General features: G+C 40.0%; 1 protein-coding gene across 2 annotated transcripts in view; it reads right to left on the reverse strand.

The window, feature by feature from the left end:
- LOC143328468 (cGMP-dependent protein kinase 1) overlaps positions 1 to 20004 on the reverse strand; it is a 78137-nt gene that overhangs the window by 19548 nt on the left and 38585 nt on the right. For both annotated transcript variants that reach the window (XM_076743618.1, XM_076743617.1), the window contains exons 4-7: positions 12272 to 12377; positions 9359 to 9422; positions 3446 to 3523; positions 1748 to 1842 (exon numbers count right to left, since the gene is read on the reverse strand). In XM_076743618.1, coding sequence (XP_076599733.1) covers positions 1748 to 1842; positions 3446 to 3523; positions 9359 to 9422; positions 12272 to 12377 — 343 coding nt within the window. The remainder of the gene's footprint in view (positions 1 to 1747; positions 1843 to 3445; positions 3524 to 9358; positions 9423 to 12271; positions 12378 to 20004) is intronic.

The raw sequence follows: 20004 nt of genomic DNA on the forward strand, positions 1-20004 counted from the left end.
CACATGTCCCACATGCATTTTAATGCTCTGTCATATTTTATATCCCATAGTCATTAGGTTTAAGATATGGGAAGAGCCCAGCCATCTGTGCAATTCCAGCTGTTGCCTGAACATCACATTTAGTGTTCCATTTGAAGATAAAAACTGTAAAAACTGCTTTGACAACACATTAGCTGGCATTTATTTTTCACGGGACACTGCTTTGATGCAACCTAAGTCTGCATTTTAAAGTGTGTATTATGTGTACTTGAGGTGGAAATATTAAGTGTTAGAGAGCTAATCTGATATGGCTTTCACATTCAGTGGCCACAAGATGGCGACATCTCCACTTCAGTTTCATGTTGACACTGTTGGCTATACGCACGGGTGCATACGTTCTCTGCTTCTACCTGACCCCTTGCAGCCATAATCCACTTCAGACCATTTTCTCTTTCTACCTTCCCTTTGTTTTAATAATACAGTGTCCGTGGAGGTGCACAGTCATGACAGAACACAACAAACAGTGTGGTAAAAGCATCACTTCATGACAGCGGTGTATGATGCCAGAAGCCATATAAAATATTTTTATTTGAACAAAGTGTTCTTTCAGTGAAAGCGTTTGAGCGTTTAGAGAGCACTGAATGTTAGCAGTGCCTGTGAATCATTTGATACCTACAGCACAAACAGCCTTGTTTCCTGGTATAGATGCTTACAATGCTGGAGACTCTTCATGCTTTCTGCTCATTCCATGTTTCTCTCAATCGCCATCAGCTGCTGTGTTAGTAACAGCAACTATGCTCACATATTCAACACAAACATTCCTAAAAGAATATGAAGATGGTAAAAATTCATTATTACAACAAGATAGCATGAAGAACGTCTTCATGTATTAATGAATTTGACGTCATGATGTTCTGGCAACAAGGAAGTGAGAAGAAAAGACCAAAAAATCTAGGAAGCTCTGAGATAATAACCAAACACCAAACTCCCTTCACAATAAATGACTTTTTTCCTGTAGCTTCTCGTCTGTGTGACATAGGTGTGTGCAAAATATAACACTTGGTGTGGTTGTGAGGGATCTCCATTGTTACTTGAACATAAACACTTTTTCCCCTTTTATTTGGACAAAAATAGAGCTTGCGAAAGAAGAGCATGTCACAGTCATTTGTGTTCTCATTTGTACTTTCTGAAGAGAGGGTTGGAGGTAAAATAGCTGCATCTTTAGCTTTAGATATTCATGCTGTTTATATACTATCAGCTAGGAATATGAGTCCATGTACAATCATTTAAAAATGTTTGCTTCTCAAAACTTATCTCAATATATTTTCAGTTGCACAGTAAAAACAAACTTTGGATTCCTATGACAGTTTCATCTCTTTCCTTCTGATCAGCTCAAGCTTAACAGTCTTTCTTTGGTTCAGAGAGAATTTCTGTGTCACATCTCAAAAATGTGGCTGGAACAGCTACAGTAAATCAGGCCCGAAGTTGTGTAATGTGCGCCCGGCTTTCAGCATTTCCAAACATTTAGCAAGTTATCATGCCTCTCAAGAAGAGTGAGTGGTGGGGGGAAAATCGGGACAGATAAGAGCTGGAGGCTGATTGAAGGCAAATTAGAAAGGATAGATGCATATTAAGTGTAAGAGGAAGGATATTAAAGACAGGTTGCAAGTGAAAATTAGAGAGGGAGTGGGTGACAGTGAAGGAGACAGACAGCGGGTGAACACACATTTTAAATTGAGGGAGGCAGCGTCATTAGGAATAATCTTACCCTTGCAGTGCTTTCTCTCCAAACCAGTCTCCTTTTCCTAGGCTGCGCAGGTAGACAGGCTCTCCATTGGGCAAGTCTTCTCTGGTCACATTAACCTGACGAAAGAATGGAAAAGCAGGACGAGGAGGGTTAAAGAGAAGAGTAGTGTGACAGGGAGAAAGGTGGAACAAAAGTGAAGAAAGCAGGGCTGATGTAACAGTGTGAGTAAAGGAGAGGAGTTTTATCTGAGATGGGTAACATTTCATTTACACATCATTCCAAAGACACTGACAAGTAAATCATCTCTCAAGATGGCAGGTTAATCACACTATTTCAAACTGGGGGGTAGCACCTGCATCAGCCTCCTGTGCATGAATAGTCTGTTACAAACAGGTGACAGCCATCAATTTGTACAATGTGGGAGGCGCCGCTGACCACTTCATTAGCCAGATGACATGTGAGTGATGGCACTGTGCTGTGCCGGTAGACTTAACCAATCAAAGTGATGGTACTTGAGTAGATTTTAGAGGAAGTGAATGAAGACGGTCCTTTCACCTAATGAATGATCTTGTCTCCATCCATTAGTCAGTTCTGCACAGGTGTAGCAGCGTATCCAGCACCAGCAAACTAATGCTGTCTACACCTGATTGACAGTGTAATTATTTGCAATCTAATATGATCAAGTGGTAGCAGAAAGAAGCAAAGAGAGGAACTAGAGGAGCTTACAAAAGGTAAAAAAGTAGACCAAAGGGTAAATCTGTGTGTGTGCTGTGAGATGCCCCAATTTGGTGGAACGTCCTCCAGACAAAATGCACTGTCTGTGGTATAGATAGGGACCAAGTGAGAGATAAGGAAACAGCCAAGCAGAAAGCACTGTTAAGGTCAGGAGTGTATGTGTGTGTGAGCGTGGGTGTATTCATGCATGTCACCCATGAGTGTATTTGTTTGTGATGTAGTTGTGCCAACCTTCGTGAGTGGGTTGTATCTGTTTCGGGTAAAAGGGAAGTAAAACATAATGTACCTTCATCTTTCCCAATGACACATACATCCTGGACATGTGTTAGAAAACGCTGAGAATTTGTCTCACTCACTGGGACTTGAGGGGGAACTGTGACTACCAAACACTCTCTTATTATCCAACTTCCTGCTTTGGGCATCTTCAGTAAACCATGTTTAAATCTTACCTTCTGTACATTTAAGAGAATTATGTTAACAAATGTACATAATGAAAATCAGGAAAAGGGGTAATGGAGGGTGGAGGAGGAACATGACCCAGTCAAGGTAGGAGAATAAGTGAAGGAATAAGTGTGGAAGGGGAAAAGGATAAAGAAGATGCGGAGGCTGAACAGGGAGGAAATAACGGCGGGCATCTACGCATCAAAACATGTTAACGATGCAAGCACATGAAAGCCCTCCAACAGCACTGATACTGGACAAGACGGTGTGTCATCTGTACTCAGTGTGAAAGTCAGTGTTGATGGCAGAAAGGTAAAATCAAAGTGACTCCATTCTCCTTTCCAGATGCTCCCAATGGTGCTGCAAGAGATGATGAAAAAGGGGGCGCCTCTGTCTCTCCTCTCCGATATCTCAAGATGATTGATGACAGCCAAATTCCACCCAAAAATACTACCACTTTGCTCCAAAGATGGGTGTCACAATGCCCTGCATTGTGACGTCGTGACAATTATTTTGGTCGCAGGCTGGAGGCTCTGTTCTCACCTTTCCTTTACTGATGATGAAGAAGGTGTCTCCTCTGGCCCCTTGTCTGATGATGTACTCTCCATCTTCATAATGTGTCTGTCAGAAGAGAAGACCAGAGAAGACCAGAGAAGTGTTATTCAGTATTCAGAAACATTATGATTCTTTTGTCTCTTTTCTAACATTGGGATTGCCCAATTAGATGTATTTTCTTGTTAATCCCACAGACTGGCAAGGTGCCATGGGTGTTTCTCAGTCTTCCACCCACTACATGCTCGGATATGAAGTGTGACCTTGAATATGAACAAGCAGGTACCGAAAATGTGTGAATAAATTGATGCTACGGCATCAGATCTGAAGGCAAATCACAGCCCCTTTCCCAGTGGAAAATTAATACTGGATATCCATTCATCAATTCATTGTCAATACCCAGTAATCCTGTTCAGGGTTGTGGATAGAGTAAGTGACACACAAGATATGACATAATTTAGTATGGTGTGAAAAACCTCTTGTGCCATTGCCAGAACCACAGCACATGAAGCACATGTAATCACTGACTAACACTGGCAATAGGCTGACATCAGTTTCGTTTTTCATAACAGCTCTGGTGAGGTTTTGACTTTCCCAGCCAAATACACAATATGCTGCATCTTAGACCACAGTTCTAGATTGAAGACAGAGGTCAATATTTCCTATTAGATCATAAGCGATTTAATAGGTGACTTGCCAGGTTACTATTCTCACACCATTTCCAGGAGAGATACATCACATCTTACGTCACACTGAGTGTGTGTGATTCATGTCTGCTGTGTGTCACTCAAAAGCAGAGCTTCTTGTCAACAGTTGTATTTACGATGTTTAGTTCCAGTTTATTTGTTCATATAATGCACTCCCTTTTTCTCAAGCATGTCTTCAAGGAGAGGAAAACAGAAAAACTAGCCAGATCTATCTAATCAAAAAATCAATCGCAGACCTAAATGATCTATTATAGTAGAGGACAAGACACAGGACAGCCTGATAGATTTAACCATTATTTGACCTGGCAACACAAACTTATAGAACCTCTGCACATAAAGAAAAAACTTACTTATAAAAATAGGACAAACCTTGGAGAGGCCAAGTCAGATAACGTATACCACTGATTGGTTGTTTATGGGGCTGGCAGCAAAGAAATAAAGCTTGCCACTTGCTTTGTCTATGAATCTGAAAAATACAAATTCAATCAACTTCCCAACACTAACATGTCCCATTAATGTCCCAAACACATTAATCAGAATACACTTATGTCTAGAATGTCATTCAAAACATATAATTTTGTACAGGGTTAACATTACTATTGTGTGTATTCTCTCGGTTCACTCACATGTCGTCCTCACACCAAGCCTAAATGATCATCTCATTAACTGATTTGCTGGCAAAAGAGGATTTGGTCACAGCGACGTGAAGGTTGTTTGATATCATCACATTTTACATTCTGACAAGTCCTCACCTTTGCAAAAAACCTTGAAATTCCAACATTTCTGCCCCGCTTTACATTTTCTGATTCAGGCACTGGCACAGTTTTGCTGTGGGTGATTTGGCTTGCTGCCTCCTTCTGTCAATGTACTTTCCCCTGACCTCTTTCTCTCCCTTGATGGACCTGTCCTTCACTATAAACACTGTTACGCGTAAGCCCATAGATTTCTATTTCCTGGTTCTTCTGCCTTTCAATTTTCCAGCTGAACAGAACTCGCTCTCTCAAGTAACACTGTTATCCCGCTGACCCCTTTAACTGTTTAGGCCTTAGTATTATCATCAATTTGACCTTAACCCACTTATAGAAAAGTTCTGTAATGTGATGATGTTTTTAGTCATACCATCGTGTGTTCCATGCTGCAAATCATGTACTTCTTATTGACAATGTAGAAATAATAGATTATGGAAGTGGAAATTGTACCAGCCACAGTCCAGGTTGCAAACACTATCCTATGGCATTGAAAATTTTATTCTGTCATGGTTCAAAGAATGTACAATGACACGATGGTGTAACAGTCAAATGATAGCACTATGTTCATATGCTGGAGATTTTGCGGTGGTACAATACTGATCAGTGTAAGTATGTGTATGTTTATCAATCTGCTGTACCAGGCAAACTATAATATCAACTCCAGTCATTATTTCTGGGTACTGGGACACACATCAGTCTATTTGAGTCTGTGCAAATCGATTGTGACCAAAGGATTCTGAAGTAGCAATATAATGCTTCACAGGTATTACATTGATTTTCCCCCTCTGATATAAAGTCTTAAGATGACCATTTTATTTCAAACTCAGCTATAAAAAAGTGACCCAGTTCTGCTAATTTACTCACTAGTGAAGAGAGTATCATTACAAATGCGGCTCTAACAAGGGGGTGGGGGGGGATTACATTTGTCTTGGATATTACCAGTATTGATTTTTCTAATCATAATGTAATGTTACTGTAATACAGATACAGTGAATGACTTCATGTTACTTACACCACAATTCAATGTCCTGTCAAGACACACAGGATCTACAAAATATACAAAGAACACAACACAAGACCCCTCGAGTATTACTCTACAAAATGACTACTATTAATCACATACCTGTACACTTACTATTGGTGTGGAGGATATAAGAAATCTGACTGGGACGAACTAAAACAGTCTGCTAATCCATTTAAACCGTCACATCATTCCCCACCAGCCTCACTAACGCGACCTTTAGAAGAAAATTGTAATTTAGCTAAGGCTACTAGTTAATAATACCAATAACGTTGCTAGGAACCGTATTTAAACGATAGACGTAAAATTCGTAAAATGAGCGGAGAGTTTGTGTTCGCTTGATAAATACCCAGAACGTTAAATTAGTTTAAGCAGTACTATATTACGGTACCTCGTAGATACTGGGGAAGGTTGCTCCAACGGTAGCAAAGATTAGTTAGCTTAAAAACTTTAGCTTAACGTTAGCCACCAGCTAACACAATTCGAAAACGTTACGTTAGCTAACATTAGCCACTAGCAAACGGCAGATACCGTACTTTTGTTTTTGTTTGTGTTTTGATGAGGATAATATTTTCAAAAGAGCAGTTTAAGTTGGCAAATAGTGATGATGATGCCAACAAGATTAGGCAAGGTTACACAGTGTCCTTCCTGTACATTTACAAACATATCTCTAGCGGCCAACCTTAACGCTAGGTTGAATATTGTGCACCTTAAATAGCTTGCCTTACCGGTATGTTTTAAAGCGATGTCATGTGTCCACTTGATTCACAATGTTAGACAAACTCTTCTCCGTCCCAGGGAATACTACACATGACTGGACTGCAAGGGCTGCAACTCCACACAAATTTGCATATGCCGGTGAATGACATGCCAGCTAGGATTTACTGGTTATAACCAAATTAACGTTAGATGTGTTTTCCACTTATCATTACGGCACAGAAAAGTACGGAGCCCGCTAGGGTCAAGGTGAGAAAAATGTTTGCGTTAGCCCGCAGTAAAATTGGCGTTCTCCCGTTCGTCCTCGGTACCCTAGTGGGAAGTTACACGTAAAGGCTGTGCACAGGTGGCCCATTTCAGGTAAATATGTGTGGATAGACTATCTAACGTAAAAACCGAATGCCACCAAATGTTTACTTACGGTCTTTTTAATGATATATTTGCCACATAAAGTAAGCTAGCGGTAATGTTTGTGGAAACAACCAAGCTAGCGTTAACGGCTGTTCATGAAAGTTCCAGCGATTTGCTGCGGTGGATAAAGTGAAAACGGCAGCGGTTGAAGATATGAAAACGTTAGAAGTGATTAGTACGGAGCATACATACGTTACTTCTGTGATTTTTGTCACCCACTGAACGCTTGCTTCTGTTTCTCTACGTGGACCTGAGTTAAGTCACTGACTCATGTAAATGTCGTCATAAAGCAAATGGTTTTCCGCTCTTTCCTCTCAGTGTGGTCCACAGTTCACCGTCCCTGCTTTAAAATATGAACATCACAGCATTGACCTGTTTACTCAACCACATTTACTTTAGTCTGACAGTGTAAGACATGCTCATAAAATATGCTTCCACAACGTGTCACAGGGTTGGTTAGCTCTAAGACTTTCAAGCACCAACTTTTCTCAACCAACTGGGAAACATTTCAAATGTAAAGACACTAATTCCTCTAAGGGTCTTTAAAGCTTTGCCTGCTCATGACTCATTTTTATCTAATAAGTCAGCATTGTCTGGCAAAACACAGTAAAGAATTTCCACATGTAAATAAGGTCTAACTGACTGAACTAATAACTGTTTTATGCAGACATGGAGGAGGACCTTGAGGACTTCCTACGGTCAAAGCATGCTGCTGAAGAAGATATAAACCAAATGAAAATGGACAAGGTAATAACATAACTATTCTTGAGAATTACCTTTCAATTAAATAACTTACTCAGTCTATATTAAATATATTTTCCAAGCAAATGTTTTCAGATGAATGCTGTGTACACACTGTGTGCATCCATTAGAACTCTACTCAAAAGATATGTAAGTAATTTGCAGTTTTAAATTGTGATTGCTGACTGACACAGCCAAGAACCATGTGTAGTATTTTCTATTGTCAGTGACCAAAAAAATAAAAACCATGACACAATGTCATGCCATGCCATAAATTCAAACTCTGTGACGACTGAAGAAACGTGAGATTATGTAAGAAAGGTTGTGCTTTACCTTTCTGGTATTATTTTAGCCCATTTTCAATGACATTTTCACTGCACGAGGTGAAACAACCAAACAAATGGCACACTTAGTTTGAAAAGTAACTACTGGCAGATTTAAAATTTGTCCGTGTACAGGTTCATATTGAAGACCAAATGATTAACAAAATTGGCAATTTGCTGGTTTTGCAGGCTGCACAACTAGAAACTCCTACTCAAAACAATCTTCAATGTCAAAAGGCCAATCCCTTCCTCAGGTTAAGTCTTAAAGATTAGAAAAATCTGCAACAAGTTTGCATAAACAATTTCCCTCAATCTTTTCTTTAAAGCAAAAGGATCTGGAAAGAATTTCTCTTAGTTGCATAAATGATTGCATATATACACATATTGACAGTGAATAACCTAAAGTAGGAAAAGGCCATATCTGAATGCAGTTCAGCATACTGAAAGCCTCGATGTTCACAACACACATCAAAAGTGTAAATGAGATGTGTTTGCATAACTAAATTATGCTGGAGAAAACATCAAACGATGTGGTGTGCAGATGGGTAGAAAATGTGATATTGAGACACATTTGAAAATGCACACCAGCATGAAGAGTGCATTCTGCAAAAAGAACATACCAGTGAGGTTACATGTTTTAGTACATTGTTAACAAATCGCACATCACAACTGCTGTCCATTTTGCAAAACATGCTGTGGTGTTTCAGGTTGCTTAATATACTTTTCTGCCTTGCAGGCAGCCAGTGGTTTCCATTTGTTTACATATGCAGACTCTAGAAACTTGCCCGAGTTTTGCAATCTGTCACATTCAACAGCGAGTCTGCATTCATTTTTGTTGTATTATTGTTATGAGGTAATGCAGTGCAGACTTTTTAAAATCAATCTGCACAGCTTTGACAATATTTTGTTTGCTTTGATGGATTACACAACTCAAGCAAATATTGAATGGGGTGATTTCCATGTCTGCAGAAATCAATGGAAAACTATGGATGCCACAAAGACAAGTGGCAGGAAAGACACAAAAAATTAAAAGATGTTCTCATAAGAGTGAGTCAGTTTATATTGTTTGAGAACACATTAAAGAGCAACAATTGCTCTAAAATCCCAAAGGTGCACACTTTGTTCCAAAAAAGAAAAAAAAACTCCATTATCTTTATTCATTAACTGTAATATGCCGATAAAGATGTGCAGAGTTTGTGCTGCAGATGTCACAGACTCTGACACAAAGAATTTACCTCCTCAAGGACATCTGCAAGCTTGCTCAGAATATCCTCCTGCAAGCCATGGAATGTGGGGACGCTGCAGGAGAAAGAAAGGAAATGGCTTTTAGATAGAAGAATAGATGGATTCATACATATAAACATACTAATTAAGTCTTTTGTCGTTGTCAGATAAAAGAGATGTAGAAAGCGGTGTAGCTGGCAGCGTAGAATACAGGATGTACTGGCTGTGAAACCATTGACCAGAATCAAAACAGACCTGTGATCTGAGGAGAGCAACATAAATATAGGCAACAAGAACACATACAAATCAATATTATGCTATGGGAGTTGGCCTGTATCACAATATATAAATATTTCAGCATAATCTGGGCAGCATGTCTAGTTACCCAGCAAGGCATCAGATCCTAAGGTTGAATACACCAGTGTGAGGCTTTAATGTTTGTTCCGCTTGCTTCCCGGCAGCCTCAGTGAATGCTATCTGCCTGTTATCAAGCCTACTAAATAAAACTGGCCCAATGTTTATCAACCAGGAGAGAAAATAACCCGTGTTGGCGAACAAAGGACTTATCTCCCCATATCATCTCTCTTTCTGTTTCTCCATCTCCCTCTCCCCCCTCATTTTCCATGCTTTATTACAGTAATCTAAACCATCTTGCCTCGGCCCCAAACCCAGGCCCCAGCCTCTGTGCTGATCCAAGTCTTGCTGCTTCCACAACAGAGGGACAAGCTGATTAGTTAGGCAGTGATGACCTTACTCTACATGAAACATATGGAGTTTCTGTCCCCGAGCTGTGAAGCTGTTGACACATCCTCTGTTGTAGTAAATTTCCCATCCAACAGCTTAATTGTGTTACAGCAAATTAATTAAATATACAAGGCCAATGGGGAAGTGAGGTTTTGCTAATGGGAACTGTAAACAGTCTAACATCATTACACTTATGGCACCTTGCGATTGTGAGAAAATCACAAGATAACCTTAAACAATTTCCGTTGTGATCTTGCAAACACCTTGAAAAATGAGCTCTCCTTCCAGTAAAGGTCTACTCGATTCCTTATAGCTAGACTTGCATCGGAAGTGGAAGAGGGCAGAGGGTTAAGTAATGGCCCACCAAGCTTAACAATATTAATTTGCAGCAATACGCATTTTGTAAACTGAGGGGATGTTTGTCAGTTCATTAATGCTACCTTCGCTGTTACTCGTTCTGGAACAATGTGTTTGACTCTGAGAATAACTGCTAGAAAGAGCTCATAAAAAAAGTCCTCACACTCACTTCCCGTATGCAATATAGCGTGGGATTTCTCAGTCAGTTTTTCATCTGTGTTCCTCCTCCACAACTTGTGAGAGCAAATATATAATTTCACAGCAGTTAAAGAGTGGGTACAAGACTCACAGGGCCCAGCATGTGTTTGTTCTTACGCTCATACTACAGCTCTTTTATTAGATCTGCTTCATGGAAACAGAACAGCAATATCATTATCTACATATTGTAAATGAACAAATGTTGCTATAGATGTCTGATTTCCCCCCCTAGATACCCGTTTATAAACCAAACACACAGAGTGAGCCCAAACCAAGCAATGCATACATCTATTAAATATTTACTTATCTGTTGGACTGTTATGTAAGAGCTGCTGAAAGGCAAGAGCTGCCATACGGTACATGTTCATACACTGAAGAGATAGACGTGTTTTTGTGTGTCTTTTTTTAGTCAAAGCCATTCCTAAAATAGCTTCAGTATTAGACATGGAAATAAGATTCAAAGAGGTTTTTTTTTATCTGGTTGGAAATGTATTTTTGGTACTGTACAGTAGGTCTTAAAGACTTGAAAAGGGGGCTGTAGATAGAGCAAGGACAGAAGTAGTATGCGATACAAGGGGTTTGTTCTCACCGGACAGTATTTGTCATTATGGTCAAACACTTAGAACAACCTGCGATTTCTCTAACCTGCCGTATCTTGTGTAATTGTCCACTCTCAGAAGCAAAGGCAAAAGTGGTATGATATTGCTGTACTGCTGCAAATGCCTTCAGGGGCCAGTATACTATATTAGAAGGAATAGCGTTGGAAACCGTCCCATCCTAACTACAGCTTTACCTTAAAGGTTGCGCATCAGGAAACCCATGTAGGAGTCATTTCTAGAGCAGTGAAATAGGCTGTTTTGGAAAGTGACATATGGCCTGTTCTGTAGTTTAGGGGTGTGATGATTTGTTGGAATAGTCCCGTGAAAAGTTGATTTCCTGCTATATCCAGCTGCTTGCCTTGAAATAATATGAGGTTTTGTTCAGTAGACATGTAGACAGTAGAACTTCAAATGTGTACAGCCGAGTGCGAGGAAGTGAGAGGACATAGTATCAGCTCTGAAACAAAGTCATTTGAAAATGAAGCAGGCACATGTAATATAAGGAAGATGTGATATAATTTCCATAACTGGCTTGATGAAGACTAAAATAAAAAAATTAAAAAAAAAACAGGAAAATCGAACAGAGATGTGGGTGACAGGTTTATGCTGTAATTGCATCTCATGCATCTTTATCACCGCACACTGCTCTCCCTCTGTCTTTTGAAGAGTCTTTCTTTTATCCTATACTCCATGCAGGCAAAAAAAAGGTAGTCTGCAGGCCTTTTAAGTGATAATTGGCTTCTCTATAGAGGAGTGGTTAGGGCTCTCTGATACAGATAGGGACATTAAAGAAACATGATATAGGTACAAGGTATTTTTCAGTAGGGGGAAATGATGCCTTCAGTGACGCACCAGAAATTAAGGATTAGATTTGTAATTTATTGGCAAAAATGAGGACTGGGGAATCTTCTGAGAAACAGCTCACACATCTTCTCAATTCATTTTGTTAATTAATTCATTGAATTTCAGATCAAAGCCCTGTTGAAGCCATTTGTCATTGTGAGAAGATCTACCACGGATACTCACCTTTTCAGAAACTCCATATACTCGGTGTGTTTGATGAGACCTGTCCTCATCATGATCGTCTGAAAACATTGCCGGTCAATGGCCCACAGCTTCACATTTGTTAGAGCTGGAAAGAAGGATGCACAAAAACATGTTATGAAAGACAGTTATTACCCTCAGGCAATCAGAATAATAAAACAGCACATTTACTCTTAATACAAGCCCTGCGACAGCTTTATGCTTTATGCATGCTCATTATGAATATTGTCAATATAATATGCACTTTAAAGCGTTTGATATCGAACTTGAAATGTGAGAAGGGCCATAGTTGTGTCATGGCATTTGGCATGTATGACTGAATTTGAACAAAAAACCTATTGAAATCACTGAGAGAGTAGGGTGGAGAAATCTGTGAACATTTGGACTTAGTCACTCTTTAAGTGGCAATAACTGTCATCTAAATGTTTTCTCTAGCTGCTGGTATTCTCAACAAGTACTCTTTACTCAGCAGCTGGAGTTAATTGGTATGGTGCATGGATGGCTTGCTTCAAGTCACGCTACAACATTTTAATTGGTTTCAGGTCAGGAATCTGACTTGACTATGTCATTGTTTTTATTTCTTTTTAGCTGGTTAAAGCCCCTGAGTTACTAATTGCTCTTTCTGTTAAGGGCAATTATGGAAATGTGTGACAAAAGTTCTGTTTCAAATCACAAACATCTACCCAGATATTATTCAGTACAATTTCCTGGAACAATTTGGAATTAATTGTTCCTTCAGTGATTGCAATCTGCACTGGCCCCGAGGCGCCAAGTCCAAACCATAATACTCTCTACATCTGGAGTAGATGGAGGTTTAAATGTCGGCATGTTGAGTTTTTTCGTTTAAATATAACACAGCCCCTCAGAAAGTCATGCAAAACCTTTTTTTCCCATTTGTATGCCTGGGTGTTGATTGATGGAGGCATGGGTCTTTTGAAATTCCCTTTCATGCCATTTTCAGTGTTATGAGCCTCAGCAGCACTTTCTCTGGGGTCCTCTGTAGCCACCTTTGCCCAGAACATGATTCACCTCGACAGATCTCTGTTGTGTGGAGCAGACTGCTGGAACCAGGCCATGTGGGTTTTCATCAGAGCAATGGACCTCTAACGCCCACCTGAAATTCAGTGTATTTCCCCCATTTAACCCAATTTCTTCGAAGAAGTTGGGTTGTTGAGGCACAAACCTCCTTACAAAACAAGTCCCATCCCATGTTACATCCAGTTGAGCCACGTTGCACAGTGACTTCCAAACTTCCAAACTGGTAACAGTTTATGGTAATTATTTCAAAATGACCTCTCACAATTGGCAGTATCATTATCTTTGGCAAGAAAGGCTATTATTTGAACTTCACTGTTTCACTTGTGCAGTCGCGCAGTGGACTGTGAGGAATAATAAGAAAGACGATACAGAGAATCCACAGTCTGACCCCAAAACGAATCTGGGGATCCCCAGGGGGGCCTGTGGCCATGGGGACGTGTAGTTATATTAGAAAAAAATTCATCAGATGAGTCAGTCTACTTTATATTTTGCCTAAGTGTGTATGTCTGTTGATAGAGCTTTTCATTCTGTCTCATCTTCCCAGTGTGACAGGTCTTCTTCACAGGGTTCTAAAGATTTGTTATACAATGTGGTCTGTATTGATTATACAGTTGTATGATAAATTATTTTTCGCTCACTGTCCTCAGCGGCAAAGTCGAAGTGCACGCTTAGCTACTGAACAGCACCCCTGCAGCTAATGGGGAATCAGCGTGTCACTTGAGGACACACAAACTCATATACTCCTCATGTTATGTGCGTATACACACACCCACATACACTACAAATCTTTCTCTGCAGATGAAGAGTTTGGCAGCACTTTAAAATAGGGCCAAACCACAGGAGAAATGCCCTCATTACACAGACTGACACCGTTTTTAGTTGGAGACACTTTCTTGGAGCAGGAACCCCAAAACACACAGTATGGCATTAAAATGTATACACAGATATGACACAGAGGTGTATATGCAGACATCCAATGCAAGCAATCACAGCTATCAGATGCACACAAACAGAATGCACACTCAATATAAACACACACGTTGCTGTATGCACATACACACAAATATGTACATACCACCAATGAATAATTAATCATATGACACACTCGGTAAAATGTAAAATCATGCACCGCGCTGGCACAGTGGATTGTAATACCGATGCCAAACACACATTCCACAATATTCTATTCCTCTTCCTCCTTCTTTCCAAAGGTGTGACTTAAAAAAAAATCCAATCATATCTGGATCTAGTTCGCTCTTATCTGATCAAAAAGGTTATTTTCATTGGGGTGATGTGGACAAATTAGACTGTAAACACAACAAACCTGGTATATGGAGACAGGTGTAGAGAGAAATGATTAGAGTAGCCGTCTAATTTGACCCTGAAGCAACAAGAGTGGGAGGTTAGACGTCATTGCCCACTATGCAGTTTGCAATGGAGTGTTTTGTGGGAAAGTGGGAGTGTGGGGAACTGGGAAATAAGATATGTCGGGAGCCTGCAGCACACCACAGTAGGTAAGTGTATTATTCAGAGGCTTGACTAAATTGCGATGAGACTCGGGGAGCTAGTTATCCTGTAGTGAGGGCGCAGATAACTGTCTTAATGCTCATGGGTTGCCGACCATTAGCTTCACAGCTTTGTGGATACACCTAACACCCATGGCAGTGCTGGAGAGGATGCAGGGGTGTTGTGTGTGAATAGCTTTGAGGAATTGTTCGGCGTGTTGTTCAGTGGGATGATAATTGGCCATGCAGCAGTGGACTATTAATGCATGCAACGTGAAAACCACAAGTGTATACTGTGTATATATAGAGGGAAGATTAAAAAAAAAGCAGGAATGCCTGTGCAATTTAATGCAACCCAATAGAGGCCTGGTAATAAGTATTGGTTAATAGTATTGGTTCAGTGTTTCTTTCAGCCACAGTCTTAGTCTGGGAATATAATTATTAGCATTTGCATCCAACGGCCTGCTGATATGCACCAATCCACCAGCGTGTGGGCTTGCATAGAAATACTCTGTGCAGGTGTTTTGATGCTTGTAAAATGCAGCCGATGTGTCTTGGCACTTAATTATTCATTGTGTCTCAAATATCACGTTATGATAGTTCTTTTTTGTATGTCCATGTAAACTGCATTAATTGACATGCATTTGTATTATAAATTTGACTGCCTAAATTGAAAGCATGCTAACCTCAATATCCATGCTGACTGCTGTTTAACAACTATTTTCTCTTTGCCCCCTGAAAGCGCAACTAAATTGAATGTAATCCCACCTCAGAATAAAGCATGCTATTCATAGCCACGCCGCCCACAGCCGAGCACGTTATCATTATCATTCGCTTGCGCTGCTTTTTTCATTCCGTCTCCTTCATGCAGTGATCGTAATCCCTCACCCTTCAATTTCTCCCACTTATTCGCAACAATAGATCAATCGTGTTGATTGTGAATACTGCAAAACTGGCCAACTAGCTCCCTCAGCCCCAAAAGAGAGAAAATGTTTTTAAGGCTGAGGAAAACTGAGAGATTATATGCACGCGGATGTTGCCAACAGCATATCCTTGTTCCTGCAGGACAAGGCATGTATGTAAGGAATCACTCATTCATTTGACACATTCATATTTCATTGTAACTGAATTTCAGCCCAGGGCATTATGCAAATGTTCTACGTGTGTTTGTTCCTCTAATCTAATTTTTGCTCATTAAATTATATAACTATAGGATAAGATGTCTTCTCTGCACTCTTGCCATGACAATTTACATCCAGAGAATGTGGAGTTTGGAAGCATAAAACCTTACCGTGATTGTAATCTTGATTTCCGTTTTGAGTGCAATAAGTTATAATGGGGTTTTAAAATGACTCTAAACAGTCTACGTCTGGCCCATGATGATTCAGCTGAAGTATAAAACATCTGCCATTTGCACAGCAGAAAATCCACATTCCTCTCCTAAAGCACCATGGGGCTACATGAAAGTGGTACTTAAATAAAGATTAGGCCAGGGTCTCAAGCAGTGAAGTGTGCTGGGAAACTTGTACTCTCTAATGACAAGGAATCTATTTGTTACTAACATAGTATTAACACAGTATAAAGCACTACTCAATGTACGTCACTGTGTATAAATACACAGACAGAAAATAAGCTCCCTCTCTCCACGTTCATCTGTCTCGAGGGTGCAGGGAAATCTGTTTATTATCTGCCTCCTGCTGGGCCTGTAGGTACCTTTTCCAGAGGAGGAAAAAAAAAAACCTGCCATAACAAGATCATGACAGATGATGTTATGTATTTTGACACAATACTATATATTATTCATCTTCCTCTCCCATTTTTTACAACGCTACCATGCCGGTAATCAAATCATTGCCACGCAGCAAAGAAAATGTGTTGGAAAACCTTGGAAATATTAATCAGCGTGTCTCTTCGGTGCTGTGTTGATTATTAGGACATGTAGATGATTAACCTGGGGTTGTACAGCTCTGAGGGACGGAGTGGTGTCTCAAAACTAATTACTGAGAGCAACCACCATATTGTTCTTTAGATTTAAGAGTGCTTGACTTGGTTTTCACTGTCACTATGAAAACCTTTCACACCGTCAAATCCGTGACTTCATTTCTCTCATTAACATTTTCTCCCCTCTTTTCTTCCCTGTGATGTGTCTGAAAATGAGAAAATCAGCCATTCAGAGACAAACGCACAGTCACATACAGGCTTAAAACCACTTGGTCACGTGCCCTCTACTCCTTCGAGGCTTCCTGCATGTCTTGTTTTGGAAAGCGTTAAGAGAGCGATGCCGAGCGATGCTGTCAGGACTGCGAGGTGGAAGAGTGTAATCTCCTTTCCCCCCCCAAGTCATTAATAACATCAGCCAAGTCTGATTGCATCTGGATGAGCTCTTTAGAGCGTGAGAAAGCAGGACAAGTGATTTACACCAGACAGTGTCACAGAGCCGAAAGAAAAAGGAAAACAGAGGAATTCTCTTCATAATTCTGGATCTAATTATTAGCACTGATGCTTAAAGGAACACGAGGCAGTGTAGGAAAAACAGATTCACTGAGCACATGTTTGGCACTAGCTCAAAGGTGTATTAAGTTTCTACAGTTGACATTCCAAAGAACAACAAGCGTTGATTTACATTATTTGTTGTGAAGTGGAGCATTGCGTGTCTCTAGTTAGGGTGGTAGCATGTGCTCTTATGACAGCTTTCACATCCCAGTGAATCCCAACAGAGGAAAGTAGCTGGCTTCATAAGATGCAGTCTCCAGCTGACAGTTCTGCCAATGCTCGCCCCATTTGGGAGACAGGAGCCCGTAGACTTGGAGTAGCAGCTGTTTGAGAAATATTGAGCTGAAACACCAGCCATCCACCCACCGTGCTCACCCACGCTATGCTGTATAGAGCGCAGAGGATAACCCATCTTTTGTATTGGAGAATAACAGATTTAATTACTTTTTCTTTTTTTTCTTTTTTTTTTTGGCAGTGGTATATAAACACTGTTTCATGTAGACCATTAAAAGTGAAAACACCTAGATGTGTGGGAGTCATAATATTTAAATGCATAAATCTAACACTGAGCACAGGCAGGATACTCTTTTTACAGTTTTAGCTGGAAACTTCCTGTCAGAGGCTGATTGAATAGGAGTATTCTTAAAAGCGTGCTGTCAGCTTTCTCTGCCGAAGAGAGTCCTAAGATAAAAACACCATTCACCACTCATCTCTAACATTAACAAACCTCACTCCCAACCTTTATTCATCAACTCTAGCTGATCTTGTTTGGAAGTTTATTATAAACATACACATTTAGAAGACTGGAGTTTGGTCGGTTTAGATAAGTTTTCCATTATCCTGAAAGGAGAGTGTCCATCTAAAGTTAGCTCTGAGATCACTTTTCTAATGTTATTCATACAGTGGGCCTCCTCATACTCTCTCATTGCTTACCTAGATGGGATGTGCTCTCTTTGTGGACGGTCAGTCATGATGGGTGACAATCATTCTCCATTACCTGGAGCTATTTTGAAAACTGTTTAAGTTCAATTTGTTCTGTGAGTATGAATATGAGTTTGAACAAAGTACATGGTGGAAAGAGTAGGGGGGAGTCTTTGCTTCACACCACTGCAAAAACAGCATTTATTTAGGCCTAAACTCCACATTTGCAGACGAATATATACAAAGGAAAGGGGGCAGTTGATGAACAGCCATGGTTATGTATTCTACAATACAGTGGGATAAGAGGAATCCATTCTCATGAGTCATAATTAATGGGCATGAGTAGTACTGATAGACATCAGGTGTTAGGCCAAGGAGAAAAGTGACATTTCTCTTTGAGGAGGAGTTAATTGGTTGACAAGAGAATGAAGAAATGAATAAGAATGAAAGAGCAGCGTGTTATGTCAAAGAAAAATAGAGCAAACTGTTAAACACATCGCTCTTTTCAAAAGCCTTTAATCACCCCAGTCCATTTCTAACAGGCCCCTGTCTTTAGTTCAAAACGGTTTTCATTAAAAGGGATTTATCCCTACTTTTCTACAAAGATTTCATTTCATGGTGTCGTGATGCAGCTGCTACCTGAGCTGGTGACGTCAATGGGACAGACAACGGCTTCTGCATCAGGGGAGCAAGGGAGACATCTTAGCTATCCACTGACCGCATCATAAAAAATTACCTTTTCAGCATAAATTGCTTTGCCATCGGTTTGCAAGATAAATTTTAATTGTTTGTTGTTCTCATCATGACAGACAATAAACCAGAAACTATTTGCCACAGAGGAAATCAGTTTGAATAACCTGATAAATTTTGCTGTGCCCGGCTGTAGAAAATCAAATGGAGGAAATGAAGTGTGTTTCCAATTCATCAGCAAGTAGGTTATTTTTAGGCCCTGAGTCCAGGTTGTATCAGGTGGCACATTTCTCTATATAGCTGATTCTGTGGATTACTGAAAGTCAAATTTCCTAAGAACAATGTAAAACCACGTCCCACGCTGTCAGCCAGATTTAATTATGTAATATGTCGAGATAATATCCTCCTGAATGAGTCAACCATAGTGTCTACACTAAAATTACTACAAAGATATGAGTATTTTACAAGAAGACATAACTTGTGTCATTGTTGAATTCCTGTCAGTCAAGGCTGATGTTTTGCAACCCGCTGAGGCAAAAACATCAGAGTGATAGCTTCGATTCTGCGTTGCCAGAACACAATGAGTATATGTTCCTGTGTGAGTGAGTGACTGCATGGCAGCATGTGTGCGTATATTCATCATCACATATGTGTGTGTGTGCCACTCTGACAAGTGGCCTCTTTACTCTGCAGGAGTCCTACATTCAGCTGTGTTTCTCTGAAAGCCATGGAAAAACTGGTTGTTACGGGAGGAAAAGATGCATAACCATACACACATTTATCAAACCAATGAGTTGCCCAGAGATGATAAATGCTTTTCTCTGTTCAGTGTAAAAGAAAAATCTATATATATATTTATTATTTATTCTATTTCCCCGCCAAACGGACAGTCTACCTGCATTTGGTGCTTGGCAGGTATTAATTTTATCACAGATCCATAACAGTTTAATTGATACTGATACAACCGATGATTTGTCAGATCTGTGACCAAGCAAATATTGACAGGTATCTTTTAGCCACCCTCTAAATTAAATGCCCTTGTTGGGTCATTATCTTAAGTCTCAAAAT

This window comes from Chaetodon auriga, chromosome 11, assembly GCF_051107435.1.
Source record: "Chaetodon auriga isolate fChaAug3 chromosome 11, fChaAug3.hap1, whole genome shotgun sequence".
NCBI lineage: Eukaryota > Metazoa > Chordata > Actinopteri > Chaetodontiformes > Chaetodontidae > Chaetodon > Chaetodon auriga.